The sequence below is a fragment of the Pantherophis guttatus genome, chromosome 7 (genome assembly GCF_059756535.1).
Source record: "Pantherophis guttatus breed Tessera chromosome 7, ASM5975653v1, whole genome shotgun sequence".
In the NCBI taxonomy this organism is placed as follows: Eukaryota; Metazoa; Chordata; class Lepidosauria; order Squamata; family Colubridae; genus Pantherophis; species Pantherophis guttatus.
This window is the reverse complement of record NC_142069.1, coordinates 83,781,843-83,803,034: the sequence shown is the minus strand read 5'-3', so window position 1 is coordinate 83,803,034 and position 21,192 is coordinate 83,781,843. Positions and strand designations below refer to the sequence as shown.

Genomic DNA, 21,192 nt, shown 5'->3' with positions numbered 1-21,192 from the left:
AAGTGATAGAAAACATTCTAAACCATAATCCAACAATAGCCTTCTTGTGGATTTACTTACAATTCGACTGCGGGTGCCGTTGTCAAAAAACGTATCTTTATCTTGAATGTTGTACCTTGAAACAGGAAAAGAACAGGGGGAAAAAATCAGTTCCGTGACATTATAAGGCCGTGTTGGCGAACCTATGGAACGCATGCCGGAAGCGGCACGCAGAACCATCTCACATGGGACCCTTGCTGGCTCCTCTTCCGCATTCATGTGCACACACATGTGCCAGTCAGTTGGCTTTCTTGCGTGCGGGAATGCCGAAACCTGGAAGAGCAGCGTTCCGTTGCGCATGTGCATGTTGGCACCCAAACTTCTGGGTTTCTGTCATTCGCATGAGTGATGGCCAGCTGTTCGTCAGGCCGCCTCCACACCGGAAACCGGAAGTTCGGGTGCCGGCACACGCATGCTCACAGAATGCTGCTCTTTTGGGTTTCTGCACTCCCACACATGCGAAGGCCAGCTAGGCCGTGTGGCCTAGGTGAGATGGTTTTGTGTGCCATATCTGGCACGCAGGTCTGCATACGGTGACGTAAAAGGTTAGTGTTCTGTCCCCGTATCATGCACACACCCAACCAGCCAGCCGAGGGTTAAATAAACTCTTCAAACACACAATGTCAGTGATAAGGAACTTGGCAGCATCTCCGTGGCTGCCTGCCAAGAGCTTTTACTCTGATAACACAGATAAAAATATACACAGTTTGAATTAAATCCACGGCAAATAGATGTTGTGTCCGAAGGTGCAAAGTGCTTCGCCAGAGATTAGCTTTGTCCATCACAGTGTCGGAATGGCCACCACACTCCCTTTTATAGCCTGTGTGGTGTGGTCCAGTGACTCAGCTAATTTCTGGCACGCCTTCCCCTCTGCTGCGCACATTTCTCCCTGCGCCTCTGGCGAGGGTCCAGCCAGCACTTATTTTCCTCATCGCTGTCCACCTGTGGCTGCGGGGACGTGCTTGGCTCTGAGCCTATCGTTTGGCCTTCGAGGTCCTCCAGAGGCATTGCCAGAGAGGAGGGTCCTGGAGAGGGAGGCCTGGCCGTCTCCTCTCCTTCATGTTCGGAGCCTTCTTCCTCCGATAAGATAGGCTTGGAGGATGGAGCCACAACAGTTAGCCATCACTGCCCTATAGAACAGCATCAGGATGATTTTTATTCAGAAGACACAGGTTCTAATACTACAAAAATAAATAAAAATAAAGCTGATTTACTTCAAGCCCAAAAGTTTGGCTTATTCGACTAAGGCAGGGGTCTGCAACCTTAAACACTGAAAGAGCCATTTGGACCCATTTCCCACAGAAAAGAAAACACTGGGAGCCACAAAACCCTTCCCGTGCCTGACTATTTCTTGAGCAGCCACAAAACTAGCATATGTAGTTGAATTAAACGTTCTGTTTTCTTCTGAAACTTTTCTTTTCTTGGATTTATCCATGGTTGGCCTACCGGGGGTTGAAAAGCTCAATAAATCGCGTGCCGCCAGGTGTCGTACATTGGCAGTTGTGATGCATATTTTGAGTGACAGGGAGCTGCAACAGAGGGGTGAAAGAGCCACATGCGGCTCCAGAGCCGCAGGTTGCTGACCCCTGGACTAAGGTTAAAATGGATATGATTCATTCTTTCCTATTAGCTTTTAATGGGTTGTCTGAATGATAAAAGGCTTTAGAGATTTGTTTATAGATAAAATATGGGAAAACGGGTTTTTTTCTTACATTTTTATTTTTAGAGAAAAACATATGTTATGATGATATTAAAATTGAGAAGGATGAAGAGAAGAGGAGAAATTAATTTGTGGGACATCATTTGAAGGGATTAAAGATTAAAAATTTTAATGTGTTGTTATTTTGGGTAGCCCTAAAGTAATTTTTCTTGATTAAGGGTTAACGATGAGATTTTAAAAGATTTGCTTATAGCTATAAAACATGATAAGAGGGGATTTTTCCCTCCCTCTGTGCCTCTGGAGAAAATGACAGGATACTGTGTAAAAGAGAGAAATTTTGAAACATTTTTATTTCTTTTATATACGTACATACTTAAATTATTATTTCTGGTAATGAACTTTTGCTGAATAAGATTGAATTATGAGGCTTTATTATTTGCTAATGGATAAAATATGAGGTATGCTATAAAGAGATTTTTGATTGTAATAATAGAGTAGGCAATAAGTTATTGTAAATGTACTTTTCTTGATGAAAGGGGAACTAAATCCTTGACTTACAAAGTTCATTTAATGGCCATTCAATATAGAAATATATATAAAATTTGTCTTCTTAATTTGCCTTAATTAGGGGTTGTTGGTTTTTTTGCATCTGGATTTTTAAACTTCAATAAAAAACATTATTATTATTATTATTATTATTATTATTATTATTATTATTATTATTATTATTATAATAATAATAATAATAATAATAATAATAATAAATGAATTATCTTCCCAGGAGCCTCACTAGGTCCCAAAGAAAAAAGAAAAAAAAATTGCTCTCTCTTCTTGTAAGGCTTAGAAAAGGATGCTAAACCTGCTTCGTATTCTTTAATTGATCAAACGGCATTTTGCCTCGGTGATACTCAAGCAACCTTCTAAGGTATATCAGTACTTTTCCAACTTGGCAATTTTAAATTATAGAGACTTCAACTTCCAGAATAGCTGAGAATCCTGGGAGTTGAAATCCAATGTCAGGGTTCCAAGTAATGCACCCATTGCAAACAGAACTCCGAGGCAAGTTGGTTCCTCAAAGAACAGTTTTATTTGGAGACATCATCTTGGCACCAACTGGTGGAAAGCCAACTCCGAAGGTTCCTGCGCTTTCCACCATGTTAAAAGTAAAAGTTTCCTGTTCTCTCAAAACAATAATTCACATTATCCAATATGGATACTGGCTGGTTGCTTGGTGACTTCTCTCCTCATCCTCTGGCCAGCCAGCTGTTGGAATGTCTCTGACTCATAAGAGAGCTATATTGTTTTGGCTACAAAACCCCATCTATTCTGTGGTGGGATTCAGCCGGTTCGGGTCAGTTCAGGTGAACCGATAGTTAAATTTCTGTCCCAGGAGTCCTCAAGTGCCCCATTTTGGCTCCCAGGTAAGTGCAGGGAAACCTACTAGGCCCAAAACGGTGTGCGGGGTGTGTGTGTGTGCAGTGTGCCCTCCCATGGCCCATTTTTGCGCCCAGGAGGCTTCAGGGAGGCCTCCTAGGCCCAAAATGGGGCATGGGGGTGCAGTGCCCCCCCCCGCAGCCCGTTTTTGCTCTCAGGGAGGCCTCCTAGGCCCAAAATAGGGCACGGGGAGCAGTGCATCCCCCTCCGCGGCTCATTTTTGCTCCCAGGTGGGTGCAGGAGGCTGAGTGCTTCCTGTCACACACCCTGTCCGCATCCACCATGGCCACGTCCACCCAGCCAGTCATTAGGGCAGAGAACCAGTTGTTAAATTATTTGAATCCCACCACTGCATCTATCTCTACCCCTCCCTTCCATTCCAGGCTGTGTCAACCTGAAGCCATGTGAAAAGAAACCCTGATAGAAACAGAAGCCCCAAAGAAAAGAAAATGGCCATAGCCATGTTAGCTTCAGGCTTAAAGTTCACACACCTTAAAGTTGCCAAGTTTGAAAAACATTTCTCTATGCCCTGCTTGATTAGCATCTACCCAATTCCTGCAGAAGTAATTTAGATTAAATCCTTCATCAGTCTCATCACCCACCCTGTCAAATACTCACAAATATATTTTTTCTCTGGAAAAGGGATAAGATAAATTCTTCATCTTAGTGGTCTTTTGCTCTGGCACTTTAGGCTGCAATGGTTCTGTAAATTTCTGCCATATCGATGACAGCTTCTTGACGATTCCCCCTTCTTCTTTGATTTCATAAGTCTAGAGAAACAAAAACGACATACATCATAGGTACGTAACTTCCAAAAATTATTAAGTTCATTTATTCCAAAGAAATAGATATAAAGGTAAAGGTATGTGCATATTCAGAAAAGGCATTCCTGCTCAGAAATCCGATGGATAAACTTGGCAAGGCTCTAGAAAAAAATCTGAAGTAAAATAAACTCAACCATTGGAGATGTGGTCTTTCAAAAGCAACCTGAAGATCTTTCAAGGAAGCAAAAAGATGGGGGACTTTCCCTTTAAAGCCCTACATGGCTCAGGGCCAGGTTATCTTCAAGACCGCCTTCTACCGCATAGCTGCCATCGACCGGTAAAATCCCACAGAGTTGGTCTCCTCTGGGTCCCGTCAGCTAAACAATGTTGGTTGGCGGGCCCGCGGGGGAGGGCCTTCTCTGTGGCTGCCCTGGCTCTCTGGAACCAATTACCTCCTGAGGTCCGAACCGCCCCCACCCTATTGGCCTTCCGGAAACCGGTGAAGACCTGGCTTTTCCGGCAGGCCTGGGGCCATTGGTCTCACTACCGCAATCTTGCAAAACCTGGCCATGGAATGGAGTGTATGGGTTTTTAATGTTCTTTTTTAAAAAAATTTACGGGATATTGTTTGCATTACTTTTTTTTTTTTTTTTTTTGCTGTAAGCCGCCCAGAGTCCCTAGGGAGTTGGACGGCATAGAAATGTGACTAATAAATAAATAATTAATTAATTATAGCAGAAGTATTTCTCCTATCAGTGGTAGGATTCAGCCGGTTCAGGATGGTTCGGGTAAAGTGGTAGTTACATTGATGGATGGCCCCTCCCTTTAATCTTTTCAAACCAGGAGAAATTGACAAGAGTTTTGCCAGATTTCTTCCAGCTAAATTATTGGACCCTTCAGTTTCTTTTACTGCTTATTGTGGCGGCGCAGTGGTTAGAATGCAGTACTGCAGACTACTTCTGCTGACTGCCGGCTGCCAGCAGTTCAGCAGTTCGATTCTCACCGGCTCAAGGTTGACTCAGCCTTCCATCCTTCCGAGGTGAGTAAAATGAGGACCCAGATTGTTGAGGGCAACAGGCTGACTCTGTAAATCGCTTAAAGAGGGCTGTAAAGCACTGTAAAGTAGTATATAAGTCTAAGTGCTATTGTTATTATTTTACTGGTCTGTCTGTAGACCAGGATTGTCAAACTCGATTTCATTGAGGGATACATTATGGCTGTGTTTGACCTTGGGGGGGGGAGCGAGGGGGACACAGCCAGGGTGGGTGTGGCCAGCTCGACATCACGTGTGTGATCAAATACTACTTTTCCTAGTAGTTTGTTTTGATAGTACTTTGCCAGTGAAAACAGAGCCCATGAGGGCCACACACAGCCCCCCGTGCTCCGTTTTCAGCTGCAATGGCCTCCTGCAGCTCTCTGCCAGTGAAAATGGAGCTCAGGAGAGCCACATGTGGCACTCACAAACTCTGTTTTCACTGGCAGAGGCATCGCAGGCCAGTCCTTTACTGTTTCCAGAGCAGCCCTGCAGGCCAGATCTAAGCACCTTGAATTCGACACGCCTGCTGTAGAGACACCAGATGAAAAGGTGCCTGGTATGAGGGGGAATCAGTTTCTTTTTCAACATCCTTCATTTCACCTTTACACAGGCTTTCCCTTGTCTTTCCTGATCTTACAAGGTTAGGGAATACGAAGAAGGATCTTCCCGTGAACATTTTGGTAAGCATGGAAAGAATGTTCCTTCCGGGCTGAAGTCAAAATCCTTGAAGTTCTTCAAAGTGGAGCACCAGAACTCTGAACTGCTTAGAATGGACGATTAACCTGAGAAGTTTCCATCAGCTAAAGCATCCCCTTGACTGACTGCAGTCTGGTCTTGGTCCAGTATTTCAAGACAATCCCACACACGCACGAGCCAAATCTTGCTTTTGTACACTTAAATGAAATTATAGATAGTCTTCAACTGAACAATCATCCGTTGAGTGACCGTTCAAAGTTACAGAAGCACTGAAAAAACCTGACTTATGACTGTTTTTCACACTTGTGACCATTGTAGCATCCCCGCCGTCAGGTGAACAAAATTGGGACATTTGACAACTGGCATGTATGTATGACAGTCGCCATGTCCCGGGGTCATGTGATCACTTTTTGCAACATCCTGAGAAGCAAGATCAATGGGGAAGCCAGATTCACTTAACAACCATGTTACTGACTTAAAAGCAGTGATTCACTTAGCAACCACGGCAAGAAAGGTCGTAAAAATGGGCCAAAACTCACTTACAAACCGCCTTGCTTAGCAACCTAAATTTTGGGCTCCATTGTGGTCATAAGTTGATGACTATCTGTAAAAGACCAACTTGCATTTCAGTCTAAGTCAGTAAAATATACTTTTAATCATTAGCACCACTTGGTTGGATTCAGCCTTAAATGGCACAGGTTAGGCTGCAACTATCACCACTCTTCTAATGTACTTCTACCAGCTTTACAGAATGGCTGATCCTATTCTGTTTAGAGGTAGGGAAGGAGTGAGTCAATCAGCTGTTTGGCCCTCCTGAAATGAACAAGATGTTCTCCTGCTAGGATCAGGGTCTGATGGAAGTGAGCTCAGGGTCAAATTAGGCTTAGTGTTGTGGCCCGCCAGTGGCCTGCGCAGATTGTTGCTGATCCCAACAACGAGGAGGCTGGTGTGGTGTCGCGCCAGCAGCCTGTGCAGCCGGCGCTCGAGTCAGATAGCGAGGAGGCTGAAGAAGATGTGATGCCAGAGGCAGGGATTCAGCCAGGGCCTTCAGAACCTCCAGAGGCTCCTTTAAGTGAAGACGATGAAGTGGAGGAGCCTCTTCTCAATGCACGAGCACGCAGAGCTGCCAAAAGGCAGGAGTGGTTCCTCAGTAGGAGGTCTCCTCGAGAGTAAGGCTGGGGGCTAATTGTAAGGCTTAGCCTATTTAAGTTTGCACACAGCTTGTAAAAAGCTGCAGGAAACAACGTCATTCATTCGCTGATCATTTAGTTTGGATTTTCTCTGCAAACTTTGCTTCTGGGCTTTCTGCCAACTCTTGTAAGACACTATCTTATCTGTGGAATTTTGGGCAGGTTGTTAAGAACGTTTTATTAACAGCCTGCATTTGCAAAAGACTGTGTGTTGAAGTAAACTGAGTTTTGTTCGGAGTTTGTGTGTGCTGCGTTCTTTGGGAACCGTAGCTGGGGCAGAACACTTATGCTCCATAATCAAGCCCTTAAAATATAACCCAAATGAATCTCCTCTAATAAAATTGGACTGACTTGAGAATAAAAAAATAAAAAAATTAAAAGGTAAAGCACAACTTGGATCACTGATGGTTAACCTTTTTGGTGTTGAGTGCCCAAACCATGTGCATGCAAGAGCAAATGCATGCGTGCATTGCCGAACCCCCCAAATGAAATGCGAGTGCCCCCCCTGCACATTTGCCCCACTCCCCTGCACCCTGTTTTGGTTTCCAGGTTGGCGCAGGAGGTTTTCCAGGCCCAAAACGGGGCACGGGGGACACCGTGCTCCATTTTGGGCCTGGAAAGCTTCCTGCACCAACCTGGAAGCCAAACAGGGTACGGGGGCGCAGTGTGAGGCCCCCTGCACCCCACTTCAGGACTGGAAAGCCTCCTGGACCAACCTGCACCCCATGCACATGCGCCCTAGTCCCCACACAGGTGCACGCTCGTACCCCACATGAACCCCACTCCCGTGCATGCGCGGCAGAGACTCGAAGACCAGCTGGCAGGTGGAACTGGGCTGGAGTAATGGCTGGCGTGCCCACCTGTGGCACACGTGCCATAGGTTCACCATCACTGACTTAGAACAAGGAAAATTGTTGGAATCGACCCAACCATCGATCTCCAGAAATGTGGCTAGATGACACCTCTTTTATTTCTACTGCATACAGGTGCCTGCACAAAGGTGCTCTACCTGATTTTTAATGTGCGAATGTGTGCTGTCCCACTCACGCACACACACACACACAGGAGTGGGTGTCAGGAATCCTTATTAAGCCTTCTGACCCTGAATTGGTATTCCCCAGCAATTCCCTGCGCCCGGCACCAGCTCAACCCCAATGAGTTCCACAGGCTACTCAAAGCCAACACTAACCCTCAAGACAAAAGGGACTCCGGTTCACTAGACTAGGGATCTGCAACCTTAAATACTCAAAGAGCCATTTGGACCCGTTTCTCACAGAAAAGAAAACACCGGGAGCCACAAAACCTGGATGATGTCTGGAGGAAGTCATCACAGAGTGGAGTTTAGTTCACGCTGTTATGGTTTCCAACTTGTCTTTTTTGACCATACCCCGTGGACCAGTGCTGGGTTTCAAATTTTTTTACTACCGGTTCTGTGGGTGTGGCTTGGTAGGCGTGGCATGGCTTGGTGGGCGTGGCTTGGTGGGCATGGCAGGAGAAGGATACTGTAAAGTCTCCATTCCCTCCCCACTCCAGAGAAAGGATACTGTAAAATCTCCATTCCAGGGGGTGGGTTCTACTTACCTTCATTACCAGTTCGCAATGGGGCCATGCACGCAAGCACAGAAGCTTCTGTGCCTGTACAGAAGCATTTTCATGACATCTGGGTCAGTGGCCGGAGCCTCCCGCCGGTTGGTGCGAACCGGGGGCAACCCACCACTGCTCCATTCCCTCCCGATCAGCTGGGACTCGGGAGGCAGAGAATAGATGGGTAGAGAATAGAACCAGTAGTCAGAATTTTTACTACCGGTTCTCTGAACTACTCAAAATGTCCGCTACCGGTTCTCCAGAACTGGTCAGAGCCTGCTGAAACCCACCTCTGCTGTGGACCTGTATCTGCTACTTCCCTCTGTTTCTAACATTCAAAAGTGATAAAGAGCAGAATTGATCCATACTTACTCTTTTAGTGGGCATCTTGATTTTCAGAATCTCCGCTTCTCGGCTCAGTACGTTCCATGGTGCGTGTATTCGGACAAAACTTAATCCTTGACTCTTATTCTAAAATATGGGAGGGGGAAAAAAAGAAACATATATTGCACTGAAAGCTATCAAACCAGAGAGCTATCCATAAAATGGCCTGGGTTTCAGGTCAGCTACTTTAGGCTTCGGATTTGAAACTGTGGAATAGCCATATGGTTAACTGGATCGACCAGTTCAATCAGTGCTACAATTTTCAAGGAGTAACTCATTAACATCTGATAATTAAAGGGCATGTATCCAGCGGTGGTATTCACTTACTTTCCCTACCGGTTCGCAAATGTGTGCGCGCACCTTCCGTGCATGCGCCTGGCCTCAAAAATGTGCGTAAATGGGATGGCATAGAGCTGGGGTGGGTGGGGATGGGCCCACCTGCAATTTCCACTACTGGTTCGGGTGAACTAGTCCAAACCGGCTGAATACCACCTCTGCATCTGTCTGTCTGTCTGTCTGTCTTCTATCTTTCTATCTATCTCACCTATCTCTATCATCTCTCTCTCTCACTCTCTCTCTCTCTCTCTCATCTATCTCTCTGTCTCTGTATCTATCTATCTATCTATCTATCTATCTATCTATCTATCTATCTATCTATCATCTATCTATATACCTACCTACCGGTATCTACCTACCTACCGTTTATCTATCTATCTATCTATCTATCTATCTATCTGTCTCTCACCTATCTATCTATCTATCTATCTATCTATCTATCTATCTATCTATCATCTACCTACCTACCTACCTACCTACCTACCTACCTACCGGTATCTACCTACCTACCGGTATCTATCTATCTATCTATCTATCTATCTATCTATCTATCTATCTATCTATCTCCTATCTATCTATCTATCTATCTATCTATCTATCTATCACCTATCTATCTATCTATCTATCTATCTATCTATCTATCTATCTGAATATCACTCATCTATCTATCTATCTATCACCTATCTATCTATCTATCTATCTATCTATCTATCTATCTATCCATCTATCACCTATCTATCTATCTATCTATCTATCTATCTATCTATCTCTCATCTATCTATCTACCTACCTACCGACCGACCGACTGTTATCTACCTACCTACCTACCTACCTACCTCTATCTATCTATCTATCTATCTATCTATCTATCTATCTATCTATCTATCTCTATCATCTACCTTTTTATGCCACTCATCTCCCATGTAAGGGACTGGGCAGTTTACAGAATATAAAAAGACGAATAGTTAAATTAAGTAAAATATTAAAATTATGCAATTTTAAATTTTAAATCTATAGAAAAAGAACAAGGCTAAGAGATGGATGGCAAGGGGATTGAGATCTTCTTACCTGTCAACCACCTAAAGGGGTGAGACCCCCTCCTCTATCTCAACTTATCTTAGAGTGAAGTCTTTATCTGGAGCCAGCCCTGCCATTTAATTGAATACAGGTAGTCCTCGACTTACGACCACAATTGAGCCCAAGATTTCTTTTGTTAAGCGAGACATTTGTTAAGTGAGTTTTGCCCCAGGTTACGACCTTTCTTGCCTCAGTTGTTAAGTGAACCACTGCAGTTGATAAATCCATAATCCAGTTGTTAAGTGAATCTGGCTTCCCTATTGACTTTGCTCGTCAGAAGGTCGCAAAAGGGCATCACGTGACCTTGGGACACTGCAACGGTCATAAATATGAACCAGTGGCGAGGCGTCTGAATTTCGATCACGTGACCGTGGGGATGCTGCAAAAGTCGAAAAAGTGTGAAAAATGGTCGTAAGTCGCTTTTTTTCAGTGCCACTGGAACTTCGAACGATCACTAAATGAACTGTTGTAAGTTGAGGACTCCCTGTATTGTTTAACAGGGAGAGTTACAGAGCTTACTTCAGTGGCCAAAACTGAAAAAAAAAAAACCACTCAAGAGATTAAAAAATAAATACATTTTATAATTTGGAGTCCAAATTGCCACATGCATCTCTGAGAGAAACGGAGCATTTTTTTTAAATATCCAACTGAGAGGGACAATCCATCTCAACCTTGGTCACTCTACGCTGGAAAAGATAACCATCACCCCCGCCATTCAAATTCTGAAAAAAACAAAATTAGGGCCCAAGATGCAGGAAATTAGAAGACCAGAGGTGGTATTCAGCTTGTTCTGCCCCAGCTACGGACCCCAAAGAACGCAGCACACACAAACTCTATACAAAGCGTATTTTACTCAAATAACTCAGTCTTTATCAACCAAAGGCTGTTAATAAACTGTCTTAATAGCCTACCAGAATTCTGACATAAGGTAATCACAGTCTTACTAGAGTTGGCAGGAAGCCCAGAAGCAATTTTGCAGAGAATCCAGACGCGAAGGAGAGTGAACTAAAGTTGTTCCCTACAACTTGCTGCAATTGGCGTTCCTCCTTAAATAGGCTAAGGGAATGACCAATTAGCCCCAAGCCTTACTCTCGAGGAGACCTCCTCCAGAGGAGCCACTCCTGCCTTTTGGCAGCTCTGCACACCCGTGCATCGAGAAGAGGCTCCTCCTCTTCGTCCTCTTCACTTAAAGGAGCTTCTGGAGGTTCTGAAGGCCCTGGCTGAATCCCTGCCTCTGGCACCACATCTTCTCCAGCTTCCTCACTGTCCGACTTGAGCGCCAGCTGCACAGGCACAGGCTGCTGGTGCAGCACCACACCAGCCTCCTCGTTGTTGGAATCAGCTACAATCTGCACAGGCTGCTGACGGGCCACAACACAGCTGGTTCAGACTGGTTCACCCAAACCAGCGGTGGTTTCAAATTTTTTTACTACCGGTTCTGTGCGTGTGGCTTGGTGGGCGTGGCAGGGGAAGGATACTGTAAAATCTCCATTCCCACCCCACTCCAGGGGAAGAATACTGCAAAATCCCCATTTCCTCCTGATCATCTGGGACTTGAGAGGCAGAAAATAGATGGCGGCGGTACCAGTCAGAATTTTTACTACCGGTTCTCCGAACCCCTCAAAATTTCCCCTACCGGTTCTCCAGAACTGGTCAGAACCTGCTGAAACCCACCTCTGGCCCGAACCGGTAGCAGAAATCGCAGGTGGGCCCATCCACGCGCTTACCCGCCCCAGCTCTATGCCACACTATTTAGGCATTTTTTTTGAGGCCAGGTACATGCGCGGAAGGCCGGGGGCATGCGTGGACGGGGCACGTGTGAGCAAATTTGCGAACTGGTAGGGAAAGTAAGTGAATACCACTCCTGTAGAAGACACATTTGAGCAGTCTCCCAAGCTTAACATCTTACGATCCATCCAGACCCACCAGTCCGCAAATCTTAAATTTGGAGACTTCTGAGTTACAGAACGAAGAATACAATTCCTTCAAACATGTTGTAACGGTAACTGAATATTCAGTTCCTTTCCTTCAAGCCAAATATTTCTGTTGAACGAGTTCTATTCCTCCTCACAGCGAAGAAACCAAATAGTCCTAAAGAAATGTAGTCGTTTATTTAATACTTTTCTTGTTTAGTATGTGTTTATCGTCTGTGGCTGTTTTTCCTCACCACAGCCTGCACCATTTGAATATTTAGTTTCTTGCGTGTGTGTGTGTGTGTTTTTTTTTTTTTTTTTACGTCTGCAAGAAGGCAATAATCCTTAAATGGAGAAACTACACCAAGGGAGAGTTATGAAACAATAAAGACATTCGCCACTATTGTTATGAAACAAATTTGCCAAAACTATGCTCTGTTGTCAATGTTATAGGAACTCTCAGCCAGATGTGTATCTGAATGTGTGCTAAGTTTAGCGAGGTGTCTGGGGACCAGATGTGGTCGCAAATTGACCAAGACTTCTCCGAAAAGAGAAGGACCAAGGGAGACTCAGTGGCTTGGCAGGACTACCTAGTGAAATATGGATGATGGGCAGAAGGAATGCTAAGTCAATTTTGCTCATCGTATTCTGGAAAGCGACAAAGCTCTAGGCCTCTCTTGAAGCCCTGGAAAAGATGAAGATGTTTCTCTTAACATATTTATTTATTTATTTATTTAACATAAATTTATATGTCGCCCTTCTCCCAAAGGACTCAGGGCGGCAAACACAAGCTAGAAACATACAATAATAAAAGAAGAGTCTAATTAAAACCAATTAAAATCAAAATATTAAATAATAAAACCCCAGAATCAGAACTCAGCCCATTTGTTGACATAGCCAAGTCTTTAGGCCCCGATGGAAGGAGCGGAGATCAGGTGCCGTCCGGAGCTCCTATGTGAGCGGACAGGACGGTGGGAGGCAGGCAGGAGATGGTCCTGCAAGTACCCTGGACCTAAGCTATGTAGGGCTTTATAGGTGAGTACCAGCACCTTGAAGCGGATCCGGAGGATCACCGGTAACCAGTGCAGCTCGCGCAGGAGAGGTGTTACATGGGAGTAATGGGGAGCTCCCGTAACAACCCGCGTGGCTGCATTCTGGACCAGCTGGAGCCTCCGGGTGCACCTCAAGGGCAGCCCCATGTAGAGAGAGTTGCAGTAATCCAAACGAGAAGTAACCAGGGCATGAGTGACTGTGCGAAGGGCAACTTGGTCCAGGAAAGGGTGCAACTGGCGCACCAGGCAAACCTGTGTGAAAGCCCCCCTAGTCACGGCCGTCAGGTGGTCTTCCAGAGACAACCGGGAATCCAGGAGGACACCCAAGTTGCGAGCCCTTTCAACATAGAACCTTTTTCCTTTTTTATTTTTTGTTTGGAACACAAGCATCTCTAAACGCTTTTTGGGAGGTGTCCCAAAGGTAACTGGACTTTCTGATTTTTTTCTTTGAAGAGTTTTCGCTTCCAATCCAGAGCTGAAGAAGCTCAGAAAGCATGATTTTGAGAGTCGGATGTACTTTGAAATGGTCTACCTGTTGTGGCTGTCAGCCGCCGGCCCCTCCAGCAGCCGAATCAGATAAGGACGTGGTGTGGAGTCAGGGCCAGCTTCAAGGCAACCTGAGAGCCCCGAGGGGAAAGAAAGAATGGAGCTGTCAGAGAGAGAGAGACAGAGGTGGAGCCTGGGCCATCCATCAGCCCTCAGATGGAGAGTCAACAGCCCCCAGGTCTTCAGGTGGCTGATGAGGAAGAGGAGGAACATCTGGGTCCAGTGCCTGATGTGCAAATGCGCAGAAGGCAGAGGAGAGGAGAGCACTGGAAATCTGTGGGCCGGTCCTTGGGACGGAAGAGCAATTGCTGCAAATGAAGCCCCACCCCAGCTCTGGGGATAAAAGGCAGGGGGCGGAGATGAATAGATGTGGCAGACAACTATTCATCTCCCTACCGGACAGACTTGTTAGCCTGCGGTGAGAGAGAAACTTTTTGCCGGGGCTGCTGGTGCTCCTAATAAAGGAATCATTGATTTAACTATAGAGGGTTTGTCGTGTTTGGGGAGCCGGGTCAGAACAATGCCCTTCACTGACCAGCTGGACAGGACAGGCTGCTCTCTGGGCCCTGATGGAATCCAAGGCCCAACCTCAACCATCTAGAGACCTGGGCCAGCCATATCTACCTCTTTTCCCATCCCCACATAAAGAGATTGGGTGGTTGGGCTATAGTGGGGAAAACAAAGAGAGAGATTCATCCAAGGTTGGAAAATCTGTCTCTTTTGTGGACCTATGTAGTTGCAGGTGTCTTAAAGTGACATCAGTGGGTTTATTTCAAAATGGCTTAGAATTTCATGCCAAGATTAGGGAATCTATATAACGCATTTCAATTTAATGTTATGTCCTGGTAGTCCATGACTTACAACCAGTGGTGGTAATCAGCCAGTTGGAATCGGTTTGGGAAAACCGGTAGTGGCAACCTGTAGGTTGGCCAGCCCACCTGCCCCGGTGCTATGCCATGCTATTTAGCCACGTTTTCTAAGCTGTGCACATGCGTGCAAGCCACGCGCATGAGCAAAGCACATTTTTGGTGCATGGCGAACTGGTGTTAAATTTATGTGAAAGCCTCCTCTGCTTACAACCGTTCATTTAGTGACCGTTCGAAGTTACAACAGCACTGAAAAAAAGTGACTTATGACCGTTTTTTCACACTTACAACTGAAGATGTCTCCGTGGTCATGTGGCCAGTGTGACTCAATGTCAAAGGCACACAGAACGCTGTTACCTTCCCACCAAAGGTGGTCCCTATTTTTTCTACTTGCATTTTTTACGTGCTTTCGAACTGGTAGGTTGGCAGAAGCTGGGACAAGTAACGGGAGCTCACTCCGTCACACCGCAATAGGGATTCGAACCACTGAACTGCCAACCTTCTGATCGACAAGCTCATCGTCTTAGCCACTGGGCCACCGCGTCCTATACCTAGCTGCAGTCAATTTTCTGGATCCATTTGGTATGGCTGGCATTCACTTTATCCCAAACTCTTGAATCTGTCCCTGAAAGAAGGAACAATTCCTCCCACACCACCTCAGCAGTGTTTCATTTATAGTTTGTTAGAAATATCGTTTTATAAGCACGGCAGCCCTTGCAAGTACCCTGTGGTGCTTTAGAAACACCGAGAACTTAAGCAAATGTTGGAAATGGTCTTTTAGAAGAAAAAAAAAAAGCAAAGAAATATTTTAATTACGGCACTGTGTTTCCTCAGAAGCTCCAAGGAGACAGGTTTTCGCCAGAACTATGAGAGGGTTTTAGTTTAAAAGAAACTAAAAATTCAGACCTACTGTGAGTTCTGCACAACTTCTAGTTTAGTTAATTTAGCGAAGTAAGCAGCAAAGAGAGAAGAGACAGGCCCAGACCCAAAATAAGACAAGGGGAATGGAAGAAGCAACAGCAACACGCTCAATGAAAAATAGGCCAGTCGTCGCATTTTTGAGACAATTTTTAAAAACCGTTTTAGTGGAAAAGTCTGGAAGAATGAAAGGAGCTGGGTATAATCTCTGTGTATAATGTTGATGCATTCCATGGTACTTCTCTCTCGGAATACTTGCCAGGGCATCCTTTACACAACAAAACTGTTTATTCAAAGTTATTGTTTTGTGACCTTATCCTTTCTGTAAGAACATCATTATGGTAAAGATGCCATTCCGGGAACAGAACAGCTGTGAGAAAAATAAGGCATAAAATATAGAAGACAGGTTGCTTTATGATTACGGTATTTTTTTTTTTCTAAATGAAAGTGTTTTCTTGTCATGTAATCTTTTTCCTCCACAACCTCAACCCGCACATTTAAAGTTTGATTCCTTGAAGGCTTGAATTAGATGGGAAATGGGGTAGGTGGGGGAGACCCTTAATAAAAGTCCTAGTGGACAACCATTTAAATATGAGCCAGTAGTGTGTAGCAGCTGCCAAAAAAAGTCAACACAATTCTGGGCTGCATAAACAGAGGGAGAGAATCAAGATAATGTGAAGTGTTAATACCACTTTATCATGCCTTGGTAAGGCCACACTTGGAATATTGCATTCAGTTTTGGTCGTCACGATGTAAAAAAAGATGTTGAGAGTCTAGAAAGAGTGCAGGGAAGAGCAAAAAAGATGATTAGGGGACTGGAGGCTAAAACATAGGAAGAACGGTTGCTGGAATTGGGTATGTCTTGTTTAATGAAAAGAAGGACTAGGAGAGACATGATAGCAGTGTTCCAATATCTCAGGGGCTGCCACAAAAAAGAGGGAGTCAAGCTATTCTCCAAAGCACCTGAGGGTAGAACAAGAAGCAATGGGTGGAAACTAATCGAGGAGAGAAACAACCTGGAACTAAAGAGGAATTTCCTGACAGTTAGAACAATTAATCAGTGGAACAACTTGCCTCCAGAAGTTGTGAACGCTCCAACACTGGACGTTTTTAAGAAGATGTTGGATAATCATTTGTGTGAAGTGGTGTAGGGTTTCCTGCCTAAGCATGGGGTTGGACTAGAAGACCTCTAAGGTCCTTTCCAACTCTGTTATTCTATTCTATTCTAAAAATCCATAAACCCAACCTTCTGATAAAATCTGAATTTTGCTATACCAGCAAAAAGAAACAAATAAAAAACAAATAAAGGCCCATTGCCTGTCCCAATCATGTCAGACTCTAGGGGTCAGTGCTAATCTCTGCTTCCTAGCCAATGGAGCCATCATTGTCCAAAGACACTTCTGTGGTCATGTGACCAGCATAACTTTACACCAAGGCACGTGGAACACTGTTATCTTCCCACCAAAGAGGTACCTATTTATCTACTCGCATTTGCATGCTTTCGAACTGCTAGGTGGGCAGAAGCTGAGGCAGGAATGGGAGCTCACCCTGTCATGTGGTGTTTGGGTCTCGAACGGCCAACCTTCCAATTGACAAATTCAACATCTTAACCGCTAAGCCACTGTGCCCTTATTAGTAAACCTTCTAACAAAATAGCAGCTAAGAGGAACACATTGTTCTATTGATCCAGTAATCTTGGATTAAATTGGCAGTGCCTACTGAGAAGTTAATGGGTTGATTGCTGTACTTGGTTGATTTCTTGCTGTACTTGGTTGATCTCCACAATTAGATCCTCACATCCACTTGCAAAACCAAGCCTTTGTGACCTAAATGTGCTTTTTTTTTTTTTTTTCAAGAGGCAACTGGACTTTCTGGTTTTTCTTTGAAGAGGTTTCGCTTCTCATCCAAGAAGCTTCTTCACCTCTGACTGGATGGTGGGTAATGGAAGGATTTATACTCCTTGCAGACAGCTGGTCATTTGGGCTGCTGGGGGTTCGCAGGGGTTTGGGAGAACCTCTAGCTAAGATTCTGGGCAGTTCAGAGAACCCCAAATCTCACTCCTGGCTGGCCCCACCCACCCTGCCCCCCACATAGCCCGTTTTGGATGCAGGTAAGTGCAGGGCATGTCCGAAGGCTCAGGCAGGGTGAAAAATGGGCCTACCGGAAGTTCAGGAAGGCCAGAAATGGGCCTGTTTCCGGCCTCCAGAGGGCCTCTGGAGCCTGGTGAGGCCATTTTTGCCCTCCTGGAGGCTCAAGGAAAGCCTCCGGAGCCCAGGGAGGGCAAAAACACCCCCCCCCACCGTGGTTCAGGAAGCTGACTAGGCCACGCCCACCCAGCAACCGGACAGAGAACCCCTTGCTAAAGTTTTTGAAGCCCCCCCCTTGATGTGGAGCCTTTTTGGAACTGCTGAAAGAGCTGTGTTGTAGACCGGAGATAGATGATGTCGTATCCCTCCCCCTCTGTTGAGGGAGGGCGGTTCAATGTTGACATACATGGCCTCTTTAACCGCTCTTGGAAAGAAAGAAATAAAGCACCTTTGGGACAACCATGACCTGGATGAGTGAAAATCTCCCTAGACTTTGTGACTTTACAAAAATGCCACCAGGATGTGGGGCAGAGACCACTCAATGAAACAAACAGCCCCTCCCTACCTTTTCATCTTTAAGAAGATGAAAGGAAGCACGTTCAATTTGCATGTCTTAGACTAGACTAGACTAGACTAGACTAGACTAGACTAGACTAGACTAGACTAGACTAGACTAGAATAGAATAGAATAGAATAGAATAGAATAGAATAGAATAGAATAGAATAGAATAACAGAATTGGAAGGGACCTTGGAGGTCTTCTAGTCCAACCCCCTGCTTAGGCAGGAAACCCTACATCATTTCAGACAAATGGTTATTCAATCTCTTCTTAAAAACTTCCAGTGTTGGAGCATTCACAACTTCTGGAGGCAAATTGTTCCACTGATTAATTGTTCTAACCGTCAGGAAATTTCTCCTTAGTTCTAGGTTGCTTCTCTCCTTGATTAGTTTCCCTCCATTGCTTCTTGTCCTGCCCTCTGGTGCTTTGGAGAATAGCTGGACTCCCTCTTCTTTGTGGCAGCCCCTGAGATATTGGGACACTGCTATCATGTCTCCCCTAGTCCTTCTTTTCATTAAACTAGACATACCCAGTTCCTGCAACCGTTCTTCCTATGTTTTAGCCTCCAGTCCTCCCCTAATCATCTTTCTTGCTTTTCTCTTGTAGGTCTTCTCATCCACGTCAATTTTTTTTATTTTTTAAATGAAAGTTCCTACCGAAAACTTGAATCAAAAAAATTAACTCGTTCTCAAAATGCATGGATTATTTTATGCATCTTTCCATACCGTTAGTCGTTGACTTGCATAAACATTGCTGGTACTGATATTTTCCATAACACCCAGCCTTGGCACAAATAGGCTGGCCAAGAAGGCTGTGCGATAGATTTTTCTCAGCTAAGGGCTAATTTCCAGGTTGGCAAAAGAAGAGACAACACTGCATACTCTTCCCTTATGTATTCAAACGATATGCTGAATGCATAATGAGGGAGGTTAAATTGGAAGAATAGGAGCATAGTTTTAAAACTGGAGGAAGAAGAACTGTGCTGTGCTATGCTACAATATCGTTACTCTGAGAAGCGAGCGCGTAAATGATCTGGAAGCTCTAGTAATGAAACTTAAGAAGGACAGTGAAAGAAACAAATGGGATGAAAATTAAATATAAAGAAGATCAAATTACTGCCAACAGGTTCAGCAACCAGTGTGGAGAACTGACAATGAAGATATCTAAGTGGTGACAGTTTCTGCTTTTTAAGATTGTGTTCTGTCCCTGTCCCCACACGCACACACACCAACAGACGTTCAAGAGTTAAAGACCAAACCAGCCGGCAAAATCCTTATGATAACAGAACTTGGCAACAACCTAGTGGCTGCCTGCCAAGAGTTTATTACTTACGAAGAAGAGAGATAACTTCTCCCCGCTTCTGGTACATCAAAGGAAATAGCTCAATAATTACAGAGTCAATCAAGTCCAAAGATAATCCAGCAAAGTCTATAGCAAAAGTCCAGCAATGCAGAATGGCGTGGAAGCTTTCAGCTTTGTTCGTCACAAGGTTTGACTGGCTACCATGCTCCCTTTTATACCTTGTGGGGTGTGGTCCAGTGACTCAGCCTAATCTCGGGCACGCCTTTTCTTCTGTTGCGTGCGCTTATCTCTGCGACGCTGGCGTGGATCCAACCAAGACTCATTACGCTCATCACTGTCCACCTGTGGCTGCGTGGACGTGCTTGGCCCCGGCCCTGTCTCTTGCCCTTCGGCGGACACCAAAGGCCTTGCCAGAGAGGAGGGTCCTGGAGAGGGAGGCCTTGCCAACTCCTCTCCTTCACTCTCGGAGTCCTCTCCTGCCGATGACACAGGCTCAGGTAACGGAGCCACAACAGATTGATTGTTCACAGTAAAGGAACAAACAGTCAAGAAATACAGTATGTTGCAGACTAACGCTTGATAGATCAGCCATGAAGGCCTGGAAAAAGATATTCAGATGTTGTAGTGTAAAGTTAAAGGTTTCTTCTTTTCCAGTCATGTCTGGCACCAGTTAGGGACAGTGCTCATCTCTGTTTCTTAGCCAAGGGAGTCAGTGTTGTCTGTAGTTACTTCCATGGTCATGTGGCCAGCATGACTATATGTTGAGGCCAGGGGTGAAATCCAGCAGGTTCTGACAGGTTCTGGAGAACCGGTAGCGGAAATTTTGAGTAGTTCGGAGAACCGGCAAATACCACCTCTGGCTGGCCCCAGAATGGGGTGGGAATGGGGATTTTGCAGTATCCTTCCCCTGGAGTGGGGTGGGAATGGGGATTTTGCAGTATTCTTCCCCTGCCATGCCCACCAAGCCACGCCCACAGAACCAGTAGTAAAGCAATTTGGATTTCACCACTGGTTGAGGCCCACAGAACACTGTTACCTTCCCACCAAAGTGGTACCTATTTATCTATTTGCATTCGCATGCTTTCGAACTGCTAGGTAAGCAGGATCTGGGGCCAGTAATGGGTGAAGATGGTAACCCCAAATGTTTTTGAACTGCTAGGTGGGCAGGACCTGGGGCAAGTAACGAGTGACGATGGTAACCCCAAACTCTATCCTACCTTTAGTCAGCTGATAAAGCATTATTAGCAGCAGCATGTTTCACTCCTTACAGTCCAGCTCACAAAAATCAAGACAGCAACTGAGTATGTCTAGTCTAATGAAAAGGACTAGGGGTGACAGGAGAGCAGTGTTCCAATATTTGAGGGGCTGCCACAAAGAAGAGGGAGTCAAGCTATTCTCTAAAGCACCTGAGGGCAGGACAAGAAGCAACGGGTGGAAACTCATCAAAGAGATATCCAACTCAGTACTAAGGAGAAATTTCCTGACAGAACAATAAATCAGTGGAAGGGAAATTCCTCTGGAAAATGTGGGTTTCTCCATCACTAGAGGTTTTTAAGAAAAGATTGGGCAGAAGTGTTAATACCACTTTATAATGCCTTGGTAAGGCCATAGTTGGAATATTGCAGTCAGTTTTGGTCGCCATGATGTTGAGACTCTAGAAAGAGTGCAGAGAAGAGCCACAAAGATGATTAGGGGCCTGGAGGCTAAAACATATGAAGAATGGTTGCAGGAACTGGGTATGTCTAGTTTA

General features: G+C 45.1%; 1 protein-coding gene across 2 annotated transcripts in view; it reads right to left on the bottom strand.

Annotated features, from left to right (window-relative positions):
* The window catches only part of ANO2 (anoctamin 2), a 193,938-nt gene that overhangs the window by 136,127 nt on the left and 36,619 nt on the right, over positions 1-21,192 (bottom strand). For both annotated transcript variants that reach the window (XM_060684111.2, XM_060684113.2), the window contains 3 exons: positions 8,776-8,874; positions 3,752-3,903; positions 61-115 (listed from right to left, as the gene is read on the bottom strand). In XM_060684111.2, coding sequence (XP_060540094.2) covers positions 61-115; positions 3,752-3,903; positions 8,776-8,874 — 306 coding nt within the window. The remainder of the gene's footprint in view (positions 1-60; positions 116-3,751; positions 3,904-8,775; positions 8,875-21,192) is intronic.